This window comes from Gymnoscopelus microlampas, assembly GCF_963454915.1.
Source record: "Gymnoscopelus microlampas genome assembly, chromosome: 8".
In the NCBI taxonomy this organism is placed as follows: domain Eukaryota; kingdom Metazoa; phylum Chordata; class Actinopteri; order Myctophiformes; family Myctophidae; genus Gymnoscopelus; species Gymnoscopelus microlampas.
The window spans coordinates 22,610,387-22,633,054 of NC_139945.1; the positions used below are offsets into that span (position 1 = coordinate 22,610,387).

General features: G+C 41.1%; 1 protein-coding gene across 1 annotated transcript; it reads right to left on the reverse strand.

Moving 5' to 3' along the window:
* Positions 1-3,932: 3,932 nt before the first annotated feature.
* Positions 3,933-22,077, reverse strand: LOC311050517 (S-arrestin-like; the record flags this gene model as incomplete). Its single annotated transcript, XM_084064602.1, has 15 exons — positions 3,933-4,023; positions 12,092-12,101; positions 12,365-12,417; positions 13,132-13,146; positions 13,814-13,891; positions 15,278-15,415; positions 15,927-15,999; positions 16,143-16,227; positions 16,792-16,927; positions 17,285-17,352; positions 17,522-17,581; positions 18,149-18,342; positions 21,170-21,214; positions 21,308-21,368; positions 22,030-22,077. 15 exons carry the CDS (start codon positions 22,075-22,077, stop codon positions 3,933-3,935), a joined length of 1,155 nt encoding a protein of 384 aa, XP_083920728.1.
* Between the last annotated feature and the right edge of the window lie 591 nt (positions 22,078-22,668).

A 22,668-nucleotide genomic window follows, 5' to 3' on the forward strand; every position in this document is an offset into this window, starting at 1 on the left:
ATAAGGCATTATATTTTACGAAAAAAGTACGAGGTTTCTGCCCAACAACGACGATATTATTCCAGGTGGTATTCTAATGGCCGCCATGTTGCTGTCCCTCTGTAGAGGTCCAGAAGTGTCGCCATAGTGATACAGTGATGGTTTAAAAGACATGCATGTGGAAATGTACTTGGCCAATTACCTCAACAACAACTAAAAGTGAGACACATTTAATATCCTTATTTCATTATTGTTATTATTTATAAACATCAGTTGGCATAAAATCACATGGCCAAGGGAGCAGGAATGACAGCATCATGGCTACCGGTGGAAAATGACCCCTAATTCTCATGTGTGAATGCTTGTGAAGAAGAACAGAACTTGTTATCTTTGTTAGTTTAGGGACTAGGCCAATATAGAGTATTTAAAATGTTGAATGTCTTACTTTAAATTACTGTACATTGTTTTGGAAAAAATCTCTAATAAAACACTGGAAATTATCTGCTAGTTCTTGTGTGTGTTTCATTTCAATTAATTGCTGATGATGATGGCGTAATACTAAAGTGTCACATTAAAACACTGTTGGTAGCAATGTTTTTAATAGGCTTTTTGACATTAATAGCCATATTGACATAAAGTAGTCGTTCCATTTAGTGTAGCATTTAGTAGTCTTTCCAATGAGCCAACATGCACAATAGCAGCACCCTATTGTTTGATCTGAATGGAACAAACAAATAGTATCATTGTTAACACCTGTACATGATGTAACATTTCTACAAACAAACTACAGCATTTATGTCAGCATGGCTGCCATGAATAAAGCGAGGGGACAGCATGATATGACGTTTTGTGAGCATGTAGATCTTTTATTTAAGATTTTCCCCTAAGTTTTGAAAAAGTTTGGACAGAAACTCTCCCTGAGAGTTGGGATGGCTGATTCTGTCCTGAGTGCAACGATTAGCTCAATGCACAGCCGGTGTGCAGTCAGTCTAATTAGTTTGATTCAGGCCAGGTGTGACTGTTTAAATCAGCCATCACCAACCCTACTATAGAGGCTATGCAAGGGATAATGCATGGGGAGGCAGTCATTATTGAAATTTAAAGCACGACAGGGCGATTAACCACCTCGGCTGCGCCTCGGTGGTTAATCGCCCTGAAGGGCTTTAAATTTCAATAATGACTGCCTCCCCATGCATTATCCCGCTTATTACACGGCTACTTAATAAATACATAAATAAATTTACCCAAAAGTAACAACAAAACGAAGTATTTCCTTGCTTACGGCAATGAAAGTATTCCATAAGTAGCCTATTGGGCTGGGCGGAGTTTGCCTCGGAAAACAAATGACAAAATAGAAAAAAACTCGCCCCAAAACACACTCGCCCCCCATTCTATATACTGCCGATTTGCCTGTAATACCGCCGGATTTGCCCCGGGGCGACTGTGTTTTGGGGCGAGCGTTTTGGTATTTCCCCCGTAGCCACGATAAACAAGGAAGTGCAGTGGATCAAATAGAATCACTTTTCGGTCATTGCATCGTCTATTTCTCACTTCAAATGTTTTCAAAAACATTCTTGAGAGCAACGTTTAGTTGTAAATGACATTGGTTGTTTGTTTACATGGCTGTCATGTTGGATAAAGCATAAAACAAAGCAGCGGAGGTTGATATGAGCAGGTGTTCTGAGTCTTTGATTACACAGCGGTCCGTTATTGAGCTCAGCGGTCATTATCGAGAAATAATGACCGATGACTGACCAATCAGAATCGAGCATTCAACCAAGCCGTGTAATAAGCACGTGATATCATCGTACCCAAAGTTATGCTGGAACGCCTACTGAGTGGCAAAGAACGACTTTTTGGCCTTGACAGTCTATACATCCAAACAGAAAAGTCCTATCTGATTGTATTAAACAACGTTAAACTCTCCAACATTGCAGCTGTTCGGAAAGCTTGAATTATCCTCTTTCTATTTGCAAAGTCTTTGTTTCCGTGCAGGTGATTATTTTTCAAAGTGTCAGAGTTTGGAAGCGCTCGTTTTCAATAACACAACGTCCTGCTACCTCCTGCATTTTGTGCAATTTAGAAACAGGTGGTGCGCAGGACCGTTGAGTGATTTCCAACGAGCGCTTCCAAACTCCAATGCTCCATGCTGCTCAATGTTTTGCCACTCAGTCTAGATGAGGGGGACGTTTAAATTCAAATGCTGCTTGTTGTCATCAGAGAAACAGAACTGATGGCCATATTGCAATATGTACAGATAATATAATACTAGCACTGACAGTGACAAAAGCAAGTGACACTGATCACCCTCTCAATTATCACTTCACATTATACCAGATGGATATTTTGCTTTAGGAGTATTTGTCACATACAGAACCCAAAAGCAGGACAGCCAGGCAAGTAGTGTTCAATGGTTGGGTGTTTTATTTCAGGAGAACAGAACAGACATTACAAACAAACTCACATGATGCAACACCAAACAAAGTCCTGACAAGGACTGACTAATATACTGAGGGCTGATTACACAGATTACATCTGCGGAGGACATGAACATAGAACTATGAAAACTACTGTAGAACATGACCATAACATAAAAAATACAATACCTAGACAAGGCAGGCAAAGTCAAAGGCTCAAATATTTGTGATTTTATGTCTGCTGATTCAAGCTAATATGTCACACAATTTGTATTGCTTATTATATTGCTATTCTATCCCTTTTTTGCTTAACTTTCCCTGATTTTGCTTAGCATGCTGCTTGGGAGAAAAAAAATCAGAGAACATCCCAGAGAGCGGGCCTTTAATTCCAAGTTTAACTGTATTCCATTTGTTGTAATAAATGGTTAAATCTACTTTGACGAGAGTGTTCCTGCACGACTAAAGTAAGATACAGTATATGTGTTTCTATGTTTGAACAGGTTGTGAAAACAAATATCCCTCTGGGACAATAAAGATTGATCTAATCTTAGCTATTGTTACAAAAATTGAAATTGAAATGTCTTTCATATCATATTTCATTAAAAGACGTCACATCATCGTTCAGATGGTCAAAAGTTTCGACTTTTCAAACTGCATTGAGTGTTGACAATTATAATTCTAATTATAACTTTTATAAGTTAAATAGTCAGTTACATGTCTGGAATTCTGTTATTCTACCAGTCCACAGCACGACAGCATTGTGTTAAGCACAATATATTTACACAGGTTAACAATGAAGCAGTATTATCTCATCGCTGTCGGGTGGAAACGTTGTAGCTACTGTATGTCCAAAACCGTTACTTTTTAGGAAATGGAAAGAATAACCTGTTCCAGTCAGTGCCATCTATTAGAGAGTTACGCCAACTCCGTTCACTTCTTCGGGCCAGGTCTTCTACATACACATACATTGGCGAATAGTGACAAATCCCTAAACCGGAAGTTCATGGAATGCATTGAAGTCGACGGCTCCTTGTCACTATTTCCAGCTACTGTACATGAACCACGTGACCGACGCTGTTTCTGACCCCTCATTGGCGCAACTCTCTAATAGAAGGCTCTGGTTCCAGTGGATCCAATGTAGTTATTCTTTAGTCATAAGTTCTTGTTAATACTTTGACATTTTGGAAAAAGTAGCAGACCTATGCGTTGTGAGCTTGTAGATCACCTATTTCTGCTACTTCAGCACAACACTGTCATAATCACTGAGTGTAAAATATAGCACCAATTTATGGGGGAAAAGCAAAGATGAAATATGGAGATTCATGGTTTCTGCCCGACAGTGATAAGCTGTATGAACAGCATTAGCATGAAATGTCATTTATTTCTTATTCCTATTTGTCATCCATATGAACTTCTGAGCACTGAATATCATGAGCAGAGAGAGTTTTAACAACTTAACAAGCACACTGCCAATCCAACTCTGTCTAAGTATGATTCTGGACTGTGGCAGGGTGGGTGGGGTGGCATCTTTGTGCTTTACACCTCAGTGGGAGACTCATCATCATCGGCAATCACCCCCTTCAAGTAGGACCTCTTAAACTCCTCAAACACCATGTCACCTGACTCACTGAGAGAGAGAGAGAGAGAGAGAGAGAGAGAGAAAGATTGAGAGCTCACACATACAGAGAGTAGGTGATTATAAGAGGGACAGACATGAGGTTCTTGCACACTTCATTTTGTCCACCGTAGGCTGGGAACCCACCAAACGTCGCTCACGTGCTTTAATGTGCATGCAGGTTTGCGTGCAATTGTTCTTGCCAAACCCGGCCACAGTGGGAAGTCTGGTCAATGCATTTCAATGAAATGCGTGCAGACCAATACATTTTTTTCACGGCCTGAGTGAAAGAAAACAAAAAATCACGTGCACAACTGGAGCGTCCATGCGTGGCCAGTGAGAACGGCTGCATTCATTAAGATTAGAGTCCGCCTGCGTATGCTTGCACGCCTAGTAGTCCAGGGGCCAAGGCAGATTTTGGTACCACCTAAGGTGGCCGTACATTTTTGGTATTTTTGTATTCCTACATGTCTCTAGTTTATATTTTGGTATGATACATCTTCCAATTCAGTAGCTTAATGACAGTAATCACTCTAAACCGGCTAATGTATCCGGTAGGAGACACAAAGTAGAATCTTTGTGTCTCCTACCGGAAATACACCCGGGCATCAAATTATTGCGACAAAAAACAAAATATATCCATGTATTCAAGGCTTCATGGGGTGTGCAATTGACAGAAAATAATCATTTTTTGGGTGAACTCCTCCTTTAAGTTTCCCAGGGGGACTCTCTACCCATTCAGCTATGACCACCCTAGACGGGCTAGGAGGGTCAACTTTTACAAGCTTATGGAAAGCAGTCTTTTTGCAAACACCAAAAATCTGAGAAGTTGTCAATTGCACACCCTATGAAGCCTTGAATACATGGATATATTTTGTTTTTTTGTCGCAATAATTTGATGCCCGGGTGTATTTCCGGTAGGAGACACAAAGATTCTACTTTGTGTCTCCTACCGGATACATTAGCCGGTAGGTAGTGATAACTGCCATTAAGCTACTGAATTGGAAGATGTATCATACCAAAATATAAACTAGAGACATGTAGGAATACAAAAATACAAAAACTTTACGGCCACCTCAGGTGGTACCAATTTGTGAAAATATCAGTGTTGGCCCCTGGACTATAGTGGGTTTCAAGCGTTAAGGTACGGTCACACATTGTGACCGTACCTTAACGCTGAAACAGACGCGTTCCGTGTTCCCTTCCATTCTATGTGAGTGAAGTAGTGGAACGTCCAATTGCGGCACGTTGATGTGGCACGGGTCTTTGTGTGGAGGTTGAGGTCCACACTGCATGGGTTACCTACTCCCCTTCAGTCGCACATGTGTGACCATCGCCATACCCGTATACGTTCATGAAAAACATGCAATCATGTTTATCTACCTTGTCAGACTGTCGGAATTGAATTGAGTCTTATCTGACAAACTGAGCAACTAAATTACAACCAAATGTCACACACTAAAAGAAAAAAGGAATATTTTGTCCCAGTCTTGACTTGGCAGAAGGGGTCATTATAGGGTGGCAATTGTCCAAAATTAGCTGATAATAACTACAAGCTACAAACTATCTGCTCAGTGCTCAGTTTCTGTCACACAAAATGATGAGCTTCCCTGTATTTGTAGCCTGGCTGTTATATAACCGTCTTGTTGCCCAGACATTATGACACCGTATCTCCACAGATCTCCACCGTAGTCTGCAACGGCCGACCTGGACCCTTGTCACACTGAGTGACCTAGACAATCGATTCGTGCACGTTTTTTTTTTTCATTTGTGGATGGTCACCTTTTAGGGACCGAAGGTGCAAACATAACCTTTTTCATATTGTCCATTCCAGTCCATTGTCCAATGAGAAAGACAGAGAGACAGAGAGACAGACAGAGAGACAGAGAGACAGACAGAGAGACAGAGAGACAGACAGACAGACAGACAGACAGACAGACAGAAGGAAGACCAGAGTGAGGGACAGAGGAAGGGGCATCAGACAGGTAGAAGATGGAGAGAAAGGCAGACAAGCTAACTTCACACCATGGCGTCATTTACATTTTCATTCAGACAATTTTTCATCAAGTATCACTTTCTACCTATCCACCTGCATCGGTTTACAGATCCTTTCCTCTTTTTTGCTCTCCCCACTGCCAAGAACCTGCTAACGTGTCATCCTAGGGTTCGGGGAGCCCATTGTGCCCAAAAGCGTATCGTGTAGTTTGGAACTCTGGGTTCAACCACTCATTGTCCTCCGAGGAGAAGCTCAGCACACTGCACAACGCACAACACCTCCGCCACACACACCCACAAGTGCTAGATTAACACTCCTTCATGTCTCCGAGGAGGAATTTGGCTCGAGGTTTGACACAGAACACAATACTGCCGCTCACAACAAGCTACAAGAACAACAAAGAGGCTTATGAGACGAGCCACCCGCATCCAATACGTAATATCAAGAGATGAATACACGGTATGAGATGAATACACGGTATGAGAGGAACCCATCAACAAAAAACAAGGAAGGATTAGGATATCGGATGAAATCTGAGCGACTTTTATAACTTGAGGAATAACCTCCTTTCCTCTATATATTGACACCTGGGAACATCCTAATAAACAATGAGGTGGGAAGCCACATTATGTAGCCCAAAGTTGATCCTATGGGACTTTAATGTCCCATAGCTGAAAACAGTTATTGTCTAATAGTTATCGGTACATCTTGTCCTACTAGCTATAGGACACTAGATCTATGCTATGGGAATATAAGGGTCACTATGAGGCTACGTATTCAGACTGGCTGCCCAAATTCGATTTTTAGCCTATTTAAGATTCGAATCAGATTGGTGTTATCAAGTCTGAACAGTAAAACAAAATAAAACAAACACATTCTTGGTGGTTTGAAATGTGTACAAATCAGATTTCTAAAGATGTGTATCAGTCTGCACACTCGGACACTCGTTGTACAACAGTATCGCTCATCAAAGATAGCTGTTCTACAAGCTCACAAGGCAGGGTATAGTATATTATACTAGCGTGTAGATAATTAGGGCAGATGTGTCCTGTTCACTTCCATTCTATGCAAGTGGAGGTGTGGAGCGTACAGTGGCAGCGAGTTGATGGTCATAGTGAGGAGGAGGAGTTCAACATTGGTGAACTTTGACCAGTGCTGACCTTGACTTTGGCATCAACCAAGAGGAGAAAGTGCGAGACTGACCCCACTTGTAATTTTCTTTTAGTGAGCCAACCAACAAAAGTCAAACAAACTACACACTCAGCAAATCGCTTTCTGTGCGTGTCACTGCCCATAACCCACAAGATGGGTGAATGACACGTTGGCTACTCACCTTCAGTCACATACGTGACCGACCCTTACTCACACCTGTCGTTACCTCAGCAACCTACGGAGCCCCTGAAGGGGTAGGTTTTCTTTTTTTTTTTTTTTCTTTTTTGGGTTGGGTATTTTGTGGGTTGGAAAATTACGGATTAGGCTACATGTTGGTTTTATTGTTTTGATGCTCATATTAACCTTAAGACGTATTAAGTTGTTTTTTAGTTATGTTTAGGTTAAATACAATTATTTATTGCTGGACCACCCATGGACAAATGACATCAACTTGTGACCGGCATTGAGCCTTATAAAAGCCACCCTTAATCTGGGGACATGGATCACAATGACCCTAACGCTGTCCACATGGTCCTGAATTAGCAGCAGTAACTAGAAGTACACACTAACCTAACGTTTGTCGGACTATTGGGACTTTGGAATAATGGGAGGTCGGAATTATGAGCTGACCCCCTTGACAACATACCCGCGCCCCTATGACACGTGCATGCACACTGGACACAGAGAGAGAGAGAGACAGAGACAGAGAGACAGAGAGAGAAAAGAGAGAGACAGACAGAGAGAACGTGCACCTACATTATGACCTGTGTGCATACACGTGTATACATTATACGTGTGTGTGCGCACAGGAGACAGTACGCCCTTCAGGTAAAGCCCACGTGTGATTAACGCTAACATACTACATGTGACAACATTCCTCATTCACATATGACACGCACGCATGCATGTGTACCAGACAGAGATTGAGTGAAAGAGGGAGGGAGAGAGACGCAGTGTGAAGTTACTGCATTGGACTATTATGCCTTCATTACATCCAGACTCAACTATACTGCAATAGCCTCCTATACGGTGTCACCACCAAAGTTCTCAAGAAACTACAGTATGTACAAAACTCTGCCGCCCGCCTGCTCACCAGAACCCGATTTAGGGACCACATCACACCAGACCTCCATAACCTTCACTGGCGCCCAGTCAAGCAAGGAATAGATTTCAAGATACTGTGTAGATTATGGTCTTGCTTTGCTTTACTATTATTATGCTGTAGGTTGAAACATCTCTATTTGTCTTAAATATTTACTTTGGATATTATTTTCTATTTATTCTATTTGTGCATTAAATCAGCAGTGGCACATTTTAATCCTGTTGCACCTGCAAGGACAATAATTGAATTGAAAGTACAGCTTAAGTTTGGAAGTACAAGATCAAGAAGGCTGAGAAGCCCAGAGGGGATGACTTGGATGCATGGATAACATGATATGAGACGAAGTACAATATTGATAGAAATTACGTTGTTTGTGGTTGACCTTAATGTGCGTTCTATTCAACATTTGACAGCTCGGATGTCTCTGTTGAACACAATCACATTATGCAACAGTTGGATTGTGGTAAGGACATCTTTATGAGATGAGGAAGCGTTTTAGTACAATAAACGAAGGAATGCTTTGAAAGAGTGTCAGGATGAGTCCTGTGTTCAAACATCTGTTTCAGATGTCATGGAGTACAAGCAACAAACCAAAAGCATGGAAGACTTATATTAAAGCCCTTTTACACCTATTCAAGGCGGTAATGTTGCCCCGTCATTCCGTCTCGCAGTTCCGTATAAAAGGTATTATGTTATGTTATATTATGACGGAATAGGAAGCGTTGTTGGCCACCTTTGAGCTGCAGGCAGAGACAAGGGACAAGGGACAAGCGTCATTTCTAAGGTCTGCATGCCTTTCTGCCTTGAACCACTCCCTACTAATCTTAAATTTCTCCTCCGATGTATTTCTGATCCCCAAAAACACCTTGCTATTCTCACAACCTGATCCACTGTCATTATAGACAGACTTTATTTTCAATGGAAAAATACCACAACGCTTTTATCATGTCAGACAGTCAGATGACTGAGACATGATGCAGTCCGGAGGGAGTCAGCAACAACAAGCATTTAAAATCATTTACCCTGAATGAAACTAAATCAATATTTCATTACATTTAATAAATGCATAGGCTATCGTTATAAAATGTACTGTACAGTCTACCAACAGATGTCATCTTAAGTTGTGCTCTTAGTTCAAGCTCGCAACGCAACCTGCTGTGAGATTGTCGAAAGCTTTCCCCACAATACGGATGCTGGGGTTTAAGTGGTTAAACTCTACAATGACTCTTTGAAATGATCATCGTCCAGCTCCTTTACTTCTGTTATAATGAAGAATTTGGAGAGAATGGTGTTTATAACCACATGAACTCTAACGTCCCTATTGCAGGGATGTCGTAATAAGCAAACATTCTGCGAAAATAGGCAAATACTCAGTGAAAATAGGAGTTCTACAAGCTCAAAACGCATCGCAATGCGACGGGAACCCCTACAGAATGCAGCTCAGGCTGTAGAAGTTTCCTGGATAATGGTTGAGGAAGGAAGAAACGTTATGATTCACTTTCTCTATCCAGTACAGTAGCTCTCTAGGGACTCGGAACGGTTACATAAGCAGCTTTGAAGAAAACATAATAAACATTATTGTCATCGTCCTGCTGTGTGAGACAATAACACTGTAACATGATGTTACAAGCTTCCTTCTCTAAACTGTGGGTTGCTGCCACTCCTGTATCACTAAATGACTGTGGTGCATGTGCAAACATTACATCACGGTGGAAAAGTTCATGTGCGTCTAAAGGAATATAGTAAAGGAATAGAGTCTATACAGTATGTAAGGAATATATGACACAGATTAATCCAAGAAAACATCATTTCATTTTGAAAAATGTATATTGCAATTATTGTGATTATTGCTATTTTAGGAATTAATTCATGACAGATAGACTTTTGAGCCATGTTGAGATACTGGGTTTTTCATTTTAATTTTTAATATACATTTTTGAATTACATTAACTTGAATGCTGTTGATTCGATGACGCGTCAATTGCTAGTTTGTTCAGTTGGCCGTCGACGCGTTAGACACGTTGGACGCGCGTTTATTGTTTAATCTCTGATCGCGCTATGCTGCTTATTATTCAATCTTGGTTTCGAGTTCCACTTACTTCACCCACATCTGCATCCGGTTTCATGACCGGGTTCCGTTTCCGGTTTTCATTTTTTTCCCCCGGTCATTTTCGGCCAGAATAGGGAAACACACGGTTTTTCACACGGTGTAATAAACGAACGGAGACGTTCTCTTCTATAATCTATGGTCTGGGTGACGATCAGTCATCGCCGTCGTGTATCACATCGTAATTTTGCCGATCGGACAATCTGAGACCACGTCACATCCGGTTTGATGTATTTCACTGTTTGACTGGTTGTGTGGGGTGCGAGTGAGTCAAGGAGCTGATCAAGCTGTCATTTGCTGCTCTCTAGTGGCGGATTTGTGCTATGAGTTTAAAAAAACACTGACAATTTATTTTCATGAAAAATGACAAAATAAATAAAATAAAAAAACACGAAAATCGCTGGCACTGGGGGAGTACTTTATGAAAATACTCAAGGGTAAAAAATGTAAACATTTATGTCCTTCCTTAATTGATCTGTGTCAGACTCAGAACCACAAATGCCTTGTGGACTTTATTGACTATTGATTTCTGTCATAGTGTTTTATTCATGATCAATATTTATACTATCTATATCATTTGTTTCTATACTGTCACTTTGCCAGTATGGGCATGTAACAGTTTTGTTCTTTAGTTTTTTTGGTGAATTTTAACCATTTTCTGTTTCAAATATGCATATTAATAAGAAACCTGGTTTCCATATTATGCATGAAATGATTGGTGCATTGAGACGTGTTGAGTTTGTAGATGGGCTATTTTGGCTATTCGTCGTACAACAAAATATATATGGCTTATAGTTTAATATGGTCCACTTAAAGGAATAGTTCACCCCAAAAATTTTTTTCTTCTTTCTTATTTTCTATCAATTACACAACCCATGTGAAGCCTTGAATTCAAGGAGTTTTTATTTTTTTGTCACATTCCTAAGCCAATAATTTGATGACCGGCGGAGTTTCCTACCGGATACATTAGCATCTTTCCGCCGGTCATCAAATTATTGGCTCAGTAATGCAAAAAAAGAAAAAAAACTCCCTGAATTCAAGGCTTCACATGGGGTGTGTAATTAATAGAAAATAAGTATTTTTTGGGGTGAACTACTCCTTTAAGAAGAAAGAGAGCACTCCAACGCCATGGGAAAGATCAACTTCATTAATAATCCATGACAACATTTCCATCCTCTTATTCTTCTCAACGTTAGTCCTTTTTGTCTTGCACCCATGTGGATGTGCGCATATTTAGGTTTGCTTTAATATTTTCCACTTAACATCTATTACAAGCCTCTGCTCCATGGAAGGGGTCTCCTCTTTTTTTATTCTTCTTTGAGAGGCTGAGAGTTAGTGGTTTTGATCTTTGGTATTTTAAGAGTAGACTAGAGTAGTCTCAGTCAGGTTTTCCCACTTGTCTAACTAATATGATATGTATTTGGCCACGGACCCCCCATCTCAAAATATTTTGTGTCAGGGACCTCCATAAGAGAACATTTGTGTTAAGAATTGTAAACAATATTTAGAAAATAGCTCATGTACAACCTTGATGCATTGTGTTTTTACAGATGGGCTATTTTCGAATAGCCGAAGTATAAAATAGGGTTAAAGTAGTTAAACTGTTCCTCATTTTGCTGGGGGCCCCACTTTGAGAACCACTGCTCTATAGCGGTCCAGACAATGACAGAAGTTTAACACAATTTAAAACCCAGGTTAGTACAAACACAGAGAAATGTCTCACCTCTCCTTGGCTTCAAGACACAGAGGACAGATTGGGAGAAAGACAGACAAGAAAACAGAGAATTGTCAGTACCTTTGAGAAAAACAAAACAGTTTAATTTATTACAAATTTAAAAAATATGCTTTTTTTGTGTTACTCAATGTCATTGTTAGCAAAGTTGCTTTGTTCCTTTGATGTTACTGCATTTACAGCAATTTGGAAAGTAAAGTGTTATCTTCTGCCCGTAAATCAATCAATCAATCAAGTGTAGATGTCAGAAGTGGGGTAGATTACCTGGATCAGGTTTAGGATGCATCAGTTTGAATGGAACCTCGAGGGACACCTCACTAAACACACACACAAACACACACATAAGCACACATATACAGTAGGGCTCAAATGGTTCGGTAACTGAGCGTCTCCAGTCGATCTCCCCTCTTTGAAGAGCGGCTCTGAGCAGATTATCCACATTCATCTAAGTATCTTGTTTCGTCTGGAAGTACTCTCCCCACTCCACCACACCGCTATAATCTGTCATAACTGCTCTCCAAATACATCCCCTTGTGTGCAACGTTACTGACAATATTTAAATTAGCTGCAGTCCCCTTGATAACAGCTGTCACTTGGACAGTAGACTAATCATGGCGTTGTGAGTGTAGAGATGCTCATGGTCTCATAGTTTGTCTTTCAATTACTGTACAAATGTAACTGCATACAGTACATCCTCATTTCAATCAGCTTGTAAAATTGCAAAACAAATGGGCACATGTAGAAAATATAACTGAAACCAACAGACAGACGGGCAGATACTATCCCATAACTAGATTGCACTGGAAATGCAATCAGTTGATACCGACATGGAGGTGTGATACGAAATCGTTTTTTGTTGTTGTTAATGTATTTTTTACTTTTTGCAAATTATTCTCCCCAATCTAGTACCAATTTAGAGACACAAAAATAGCAACATACTGTAGAAATTCATGATTTGCTAGAATGAATTTTACAAGGGTTTTTGAGAGACGGCTTTAATGCTGGTTTAGCAGTGGGAAGTGGAAACATACCTGGATCCAATCATTCTGTTGAAGTCAGACAGAAAAAGAACACATGAATTACAATTTTAACAAAATAACATTCATAAAATCTAAAACCATTGAGATCAGCTCAATCAACTGAAGGAAACATTAGCATCTAAAAGAGATACATGGTTTATATCATTAATATGTAAGAACATATATATTTATAATGACAAAGATGTTTATATAATTAATATGTGAGAACATGTATAATGACTAAGACGTTTATAAACTTTGTATATGAAGGTTTATCATGACTAAGATTTATATTCTGAGTATGCAGTATGGGAGAACATAATAGGTTTATAATGACTGAATAGGTCATACTGACTGACAACTAAACATGACAAACTACAGCCTGGTGGATGTGTTTATGAAGGCCTGTACAGTACAGTACAGTATGTACGTGTGGTTCTCGTGTTAAATATTACGTAGTTAAAATGTCATGTTGTCTCTCCACCACCTTTTGTAACCAATACTTATGTAAACCCCATTCTAATGGTGCGTTCACACGGGCAGATACAAAGATACATGCTACCATTCATTTTCAATGGAAGCCAGCGACATGAAGATGTTCCTCACCCAGCCTGTCTTATATAAACTACACAGACAGACAGACAGGCCGGCCGGCAGGAGGCAGGCAGACAGGCATACAGACAGACAGGCTCACCCTGAGGCGATCATCCTCACCACCACCTTGTAGGAAACTAGAATACCCAGCACCTCCTTCAACACCTCCTCCTTTACACTGCAGGAGAGGGGAGAGAGAGAGAGAGAGAGAGAGAGAGAGAGAGAGAGACACACACACACACACACACACACACACACACACACACACACACACACACACACACACACACACACACACACACACACACACACACACACACACACACACACACACACACACACACACACATAGACAGGATAATCACTAGTAGTTGATAGTTAGACCCTTTGTCTTCTAACAATTATAGTTTAGTATAGTTTAGTCTTTGTCAACTTGATCGTTCAACAAGGGAAAACTAGCGACCACAGCATCGCAACGTTTTTTAATTCAACTCAGTTACAGCTAACATTACTGTTTACATAAATAAAAAAATATACATTTTTAATTGCATTTCTATGCTTGCGTTTTTATATGTGTTTCTATAGGCTTTGTATAGCATAGTGGTTTTAAGCATTATGTGGTTCCAGAGTTACAGGTTCTGTAAAACAATACTGCAATGCATTGATATTAAAAACTACTGTACCTGTACTTTTGAGTACTTAAGTGTCTTTAAAAACAACCACTCCAGTAAAAATGTGCCTGAGCAATGAGTTGAATATTTGGCAAGGAGTATGTCTCTGCTGTCCGGCAGAAAGCAGCTAACTCCAAAATGTTCATTTTTCAGGAAATGAAAAAAACAAAACAAAAAGTAGAGTTAGGAGGTTTTGTTCATCATTGATAAGAACAGCTGAATGGACCTCCAAGCTCACAATGAGGTTGGAGGTCAAAAGAGGGTGGAGCCTGGAGTCAATATAGCCTGGTAAACCCTCCCTCCGGAAATCTCATTTCCATTTAATGGAAATGAGATTTCCGGAGGGAGGGTTTACCAGGCTAGAGTCAATATTGGTTCAATACTTTTTTATACCAAAACACAGATGTAAACGCTGTTCAATAGCCCTGATTTATGGGAAAAAAATGCAAAAGCGTCAAAATGGATCGGAGTTAGCTGGTTCCTGCCGGACAGCAACGTGTATATACTTTGACTAAAGTACTGGGGTTGAGTACTTTTTCCATCACTGCCTTCAGATTATAGCTCCAGTCGAATATGTCAAGTGAATACGTTTGTGTACAACTGGTTGTGCTAGAAGTAGGAGCAATACAAGTTAGTAGAGTGTTCCTACATGCTGGAGGAGGCCAGGTGTGTATGTTGTGTAGTGTGTAGTAGTAATAGTGTGTTCCTACATGCTGGAGGAGGCCAGGTGTGTATGTTGTGTAGTGTGTAGTAGTAATAGTGTGTTCCTACATGCTGGAGGAGGCCAGGTGTGTATGTTGTGTAGTGTGTAGTAGTAATAGTGTGTTCCTACATGCTGGAGGAGGCCAGGTGTGTATGTTGTGTAGTGTGTAGTAGTAATAGTGTGTTCCTACATGCTGGAGGAGGCCAGGTTTGTATCTTCATGTCTGAGTTTTCCATCCAGGGCCAGACCTCTCCTGTCCTTGTTTAGAGCCAGCAGGGGGCGCAGTGTGTAGTCTGTCTTCATACTGGCTCCACTGGGGACACAGTCACTGTGTGGGGTAGATCAGTCCTTATGGTTAAACTGCTTTATAAACTCCTCCAAAAAGAATGGGAAATGTAACTTTGGTTGATTATTTCTCCCCTTCAATAATACCAATTGGTATTGTATTTTATATTGTTGTTATCGTTGATTAGTCACCTTTACCCATGCTCAGGTGCCAGTCACACACCTCAGTGCTGGCAGGTCGCTCAAAACAAGAGTGATTACCAACAGCACCACATTGGGAGATTTTGGTAAATGTTTGGGGGGCGCTACCTACACATGTTTCGCATTCCACGATTGCACGATCCTTATGCCAAGTTATGCCTCATTGTAAAGGTGACTAATCAACGATAACAACTATATAAAATACAATACCAATGCTACATCTATAATTAAAATGGCCTAGCCATGGTGTTCATCAGGGGTCTGCCAGCACACAAGCACTCCAACTGCCCCCAAAGCTGAGACAAAACATTGGTCAGTGGTCTGGCTTGAGAGACAAACTAATTAACACTCACCCCGTCTCTTCTTTGGCCACAGGTTTGACGTACTTGTCATTGTAGTAAAGGACAATGTTGGTCACCTGTTCAACTGATAGAGACAGACAGAGAGACAGATGGATGGAAAGCGGGAAGACAAATAGACATTCAGATTCAGTTGAAGAGACAGACAGACAGACAAACAGACAGACAGAGATGACAGTATTGTAGCTACTATAATATTTTAGTTCTGACCTGAAACACTGATGTCTTTAACGTTTCTTTTGGACAAGTTTGTAATCTCAACACTGGCCTTGACTGGTTCACCATGGTAATACGTCTATACAGACAGACAGACAGACAGACAGACAGGTTAGTGACATTGTTAATGACGGCATTCATACCACTGTACATGATGAAAGTGACATCAAAACTACACAAATTTGTCACGGAGGACCTTTTCAGAGGGTGTCGCGTCGTGTACCTAAAGCAAATTTAAACTTAAACTTAACTCCTATACTACGGAGCTCTGGAGTGGCCATTGTAATACAATGTAGTACAATGTAATATAATGTGCGCATGATGTAATATAAATATAAACGTGCGCACGTTTTACTAAATCGTGCGCACGTTTAAAAATGTATTTCTGTCAATGGCCACTCCGGGGCCATTTATAACCTTGTGCAGTATCTAAACTTAACCTTCTCTAGTGTATTTTAACCACTTTGATGCATCACTCCACTGAAGAGCAATGAGGTGTAGAAGATCAATGAGATGCATTATCTACGTGTATGTATATCTATGGGATCTGCTCTGGCTGTTATACAATGCATTGTGGTACTGGGTATGATGACACAGCCAGTTCAGGAGCCACTAAAGTATTGTTGTCAAATCCAGTGCATACCTCTTTCTCCAAGCTGACCTTTAGGTGCAGAGGTTTGTCAGACATCAGGAACTCAAACATCGTCTCTGCAGACGGAACAACGCCACTGTTAACCGGAGCAAACTGGATCTTACGCACAGACAGACACACAGAACTCCTACATCGTACGCACGCACACACACACACACACACACACACACACACACACACACACACACACACACACACACACACACACACACACACACACACACACAAAGGAGAGCAAGACAGCAGAAAGAAAGAAAGTTGCAGGAATAGAGGTAAAAAGTGGAGAAGATATATAAATGTATAGTTATGACCAAGCTGTGAACCTGAGGTTGTGTGAGATATTCTCTGTTGTTTTATTTACTCTGTGTGTGTGTGTGTGTGTGTGTGTGTGTGTGTGTGTGTGTGTGTGTGTGTGTGTGTGTGTGTGTGTGTGTGTGTGTGTGTGTGTGTGTGTGTGTGTGTGTGTGTGTGTGTGTGTACATACGGTTTGTCTATTGCAGCGTGCTTGCTCTCAGCGCTGAACACCTTCACTTCAAACTCCACCGCACATTTCTGTTCCAACACACACACAGTTCAGACTGCTTCATAAATCCATAAATCCACCCATCCACCAATAATATGATGTCATAATGAGTCATGCAAGGTGTCCATCATGTCACTTATTTCAGTGCAACTTTTCCAAACGCATGACTGACAGACAGACAGACAGACAGACCAGTACCTTTCCTTCATCAGAGGGTCCAGGTTGTAGACAGACAGAACACGGCAGATTGTCTGGAAACTGGAAAGAAAAACGTGACATCATGTTTTTCAGTGAGCATCACCCACACTGATGAACGACAACGTTCTGTAAACATGCAGAATGTGTGAGTCAGGTGGTGAACCTGTACATTTGATGGGTTTTGATTGGCTGTCAGTGTTTGTTTCTATCATTCATCAAATAACTCTGTAAGTGATCCCAACGATATCGTTCACCACTGTGTCGTTGTTAGTTGTGGTGTGTGGACCAGTGGTGGAACCGTGGAAAAGGCACTCACATTTTTTACTTATAAGTAAAGTATCAATACTGCAATGTAGAAATACTCTGTTACAAGTAAAAGTCCGGAATTTTTGGACGTAAAAAGAAATTCATGTCTGTGTAATGTACAACAGTGCAAATTAGAACAAGGCACAATCTCAAAAGTCCATGATGGCACAAATTGTCAAGTCCATTTGGCATAATAAAGTGTCCAAGATGCCAAAAAGAGGACAGGGAGAAGCATACTGCTTATCGAGCCCTATCCAGTTTGCATAAATAAAAAATGAAATTGTCACAGTGTTACAGTGCTTACAGCACACAGTGTGTCACCTCAAAGTAGAAGGGGTAGGCGTTGTCCCCCAGCTTGCGGAGCAAGTTCTCCTGTGCGTTGGTGCGTGTCAGCTTGTCCCTGTCCTGCAGCTCAGGGTACACCAGCCTGGTCGCCAGGAAGAGGTCCCTCCTGAACGGCACCCCTGTCACGTCCGCATAGCCGTAGCGGAACATACACGACAGCGTCACGTACACTGCAGGAAGACCACCAGGTAAACAAAATTAAACCTTTAGACAGCTCGGCCATTATTGCTGTTCAGTGTACGCAGTTCACACTGAGCACACTGAGCACTATAACTATATCGTTCACCATTGTATTTTTTTATAGTTGGTGTGGACACTGCCATCCACTTTTTTAAACTATATTTTTATACAGTAGTTCAGAGGTCTTCAACAGGGGGTCCGCGACCCCTAGGGAGTCCGCGGAGGTACTGCAGGGGGTCTGCAAAATTGTTGCTTGATAAGACAATTATTTTTTTTTATTTTTTTTCAAAAATGTCCATTTGTCTTTAAATATTTTTTAAACATTGTCCACATTTATGTTTCAAATAAATCATTATTCTGTCCATTTTTAATTGTTTGTATATATAATTATAGTGCAATTGAGTATTGACATTGGTTCTCAGTTAATAAGGTATGTTTATAAAGGGCAGTGGTACGGCCACCCGCTCACTGTACCTTGTACGAGGTATGGGTCCCTGCTCCATCTCCCCATCAGTTTGGGGGTCCCTGGCCTGAAACTATAACCCCTGCAGTAGTTATAGTGCTCACTCAGTGTGAACGGCCAATTAGACCTCAGATTGTGACATGTGAATTACATCTCATATTATGACATGTGGATTAGACCTTGATTATGACATATGGATATGGTTTAAACCTTAGATTATGACATGTGAATTACATCTCAGATTATGACATGTGGATTAGACCTCAGATTATGTGCCATATGGATTAAACCTCAGATTATGAAATCTCTGTGTATTTCTGCAGTGTCTTTCTGTGTCCCAACAGTGTTTCTATGTTCCCTGCGTGCGTCTGTGTCTACATGCATTGTGTCTGTGTATTCCTGGCCTGCAGTGTCTGTACAGCAGGGGTCTTCAATGTTTTTAAGGATTCCTTATCTGAGAGACAGATAAAGCAGGGACCCCCGGAACTAGATAAAGTGCTCCTCGGAGCACAGGTCTCCGCCAGGTCAGATACGTTATTGTGGCCTCCTGGTGGCGCTATAATAGGCCAATGTGAAAAGGGTGCCATTTATTCTTAGGTCGTTCACGGCAATCGGACACTGCATTCATGATTTGAAGCATTTTGTTCCAAAAATGTGTTTTGCTAAATTAGACCTGCTGGTGGCGCTATAACAGGCCAATGTGAAAAGGGTGGCATTTCTTCCTCGGCCTAGTGGGAATGTGCGTGTGAAATTTCACGGAAATCGAACGCTGCGTTCATGGTTTGAGGCAGTTTGTTCAAAACGGACCAATCCTGCAAACTTTGGATGGCAACCTTAACCAATAAGGATGGAATATGGGAAATCGGACAGATCAGGGTTGATCACATGACTATAGAGATACTGTGTACCGATTTGCATGACGTTTGGTTAAAAACTGTAGGAATAATGTGAAAAAATGGGTTTTGAACAAATCGGCCTCCTGGTGGCGCTATAACAGGCCCATGTGAAAAATTTGAGGCAGAGGTTCTGAATTGGCATCCAGGGAGTGTGTGTGCACAGTTTCGCAGCGACCGGGCCAACGGTGCCGGAGATTTGGTGGTAACACACGGACGGACACACGGACGGACGGACACACGGACGGAGGGTAAAACATACTCTCTCGCCATGCCTTACGGCCTGGCGGAGACAATGATGTTGTAGATTAAACATTTTCATAGATTTCATAGATAGCTTCATAGACTTGTTTGGCAGCACTATCATCAGTGTTGTGTAAATTAATGCTTTATTTGGTTTACACGTAATCTTCTCTATTAATATGTCGGATTCATTGTCTCCGCCAGGCCGATAGGCATGGCGAGAGAGTATGTTTTACCCCCTGTCCGTCCGTCCGTGTGTGTGTCCTGTCTGTGTGTTACCAGCTAATCTCCGGCACCGTTGGCCCGCTCGCTGCGAAACTGTGCACACACACTCCCTCGATGCCAATTCAGAACCTCTGCCCCAAATATTTCACATGGGCCTGTTATAGCGCCACCTGGAGGCCGATTTGTGCAAAACCCATTTTTTGATATTACACCTATAGATTTTATCCAAACGTCATGCAAATTGGTACACAGTATCTCTATAGTCATGTGATCAACCCAGATCTGTCTGATTTCCCATATTCCATCCTGATTGGCTAAGGTTGGCTTCCAAAATTTGCAGGATTGGTCCGTTTTCAACAAAATGGCTCAAATCATGCAATTTCCATGACATTTCACACGCACATTCCCATTGGGCCGAGGAAGAAATGCCACCCTTTTCACATTGGCCTGTTATAGCGCCACCAGCAGGTCTAATTTAGCAAAACACATTTTTGGAACAAAATGCCTCAAATCATGAATGCAGTGCCCGATTGCCATGAAAGGCCTAAGAAGAAATGGCACCCTTTTCCCATTGGACCATTATAGCGCCACCAGGAGGCCACAACAACGTACCTGACCTGGCGGAGACCTGTGCTCCGAGGAGCACTTTTTCTAGTTTTAATGTGTGTTTTCAGACATTTAAACACCCATAGCCTACTTAGTAAACTTGACCACTGGCTCTGTACTTGGTCTGCTCTTTTTTCCCTCTACACCAAACCTCTTTGCCGAAAATAGCCGATCTACAAGCTCACAACGCCTTGCACTGCGAGGCGCTGTGAGTTTGTAGATCGGCTATTTTCGGCTAATGTTCCCCTCAGAATAGGGATGTTAGGGTTCAAGTGGTTAATGTAAAAAAAAAAAACATTCCTATCAAACAGAGATTTGGCGCCCTCCTCCTGTAGTAACTCTGAGTGGACAGGTATGTCTTATGTTGTCTGTTAGAGAAAGACTGACCTTTACTTCCTTTCAGCAGAGCAGGGTCAATCAACACAACTCCATCTGATAAAAGGAGAGAGAGAACTCTCTGTTTATTAATTAAACTTTAATAAATCAACAAAAATGCTCTGTTTCCAGAGCATAAGAAAAACTCACCAACGGGATCTACAAAGTCACCATGGTCCACAAAGTCTCTCTTGGTCATGTAGACCGCAATCTAAAACAAAGAGTATGATTGATTATATAACAGGATTTTAGATCAACACCACAATAAGATATTTATATTGTGGTAAAAAAAATCTACATTTAAATGTAGAATTGTTTACAAATTAATTACTCAAGCTCAAGGAGCACTTCACCCATTTTCAACCTATCGTCATATAATTGGTCCAATTCTGCTTGGTCTGTGCCTCATAGGAGTGCTGTGTTTTTTCCATACAAGATAACATTTTTTTTTTTAGATTTGTATTAACGGGAGAACAATGGCTTTCATTATAGCATCCACTTTTCAGGAATAGAAAGCCGTTTCTATTAGCCGTTTCTATTAGCTTTGATTCCACATTGATGATGTCACTGGGTTTCTGAAGTGTCCACAGCCCTCCTCTGAGACACAGACCAAGTAGACAAAAGTTTTACCATATTATAATGAGCATTAGTGACGACCAATTATATGAAGACAGGTTGAAAATGGGTGAAGTCGTCCTTTAAGTCATTTGTAAATGTAACCTCCATGCTAGTGGAGAAAAGTGGTGTAACAGTCATGTAACGGTGTGTAACAAAGCATGGAACTGTGAATATAACAGTAATTTAACAGAGCATGTAACAGGTATTTAACAGCATTGTAATTTAACAGTAATGTGTCTTCAGTGTTGACTCACAGACTTGTCTTTGGAGAACTTCTTGAAAACAACTTGTTTAGGAGTCATGGCTGGTCTGCGCGCGCACACACACACACACACACACACACACACACACACACACACACACACACACACACACACACACACACACACACACACACACACACACACACACACACACACACACACACACACACACACACACACACACACACACAGTTGTGTGTGTTGGCATAACAAACAACATGATAGTACACAACACGACAGTAATAGTTGAGATAATGCTTTCTACTGTGCTGTCTTCTGTCATTTATTTTGTAATTGTGTGGTGTTCTAGTATGACACCTCAACATATAGGCCTACCACAAAACAAACACACCACAACATATAGGCCGTATACCACAAAACAAACACAACATAATAAGACGACACAAGACCTATGCCACAGCACACCACAGCACACCACACCACAACACAACACGGTCAATGTGTTCGTTCATCTGAGATTTGAGAGAGAAAAAAGCCACCAGGACTATGAAAACAAGCCCGAAAGAAGCAACTATAGGCTACATGAGCACTTTAAGGTCAGACCGCACCAATGCAACTCCTTGCAACTGCCATTGGGGATAATGGTTGCAAGGAGTTGCACTGGTGTAG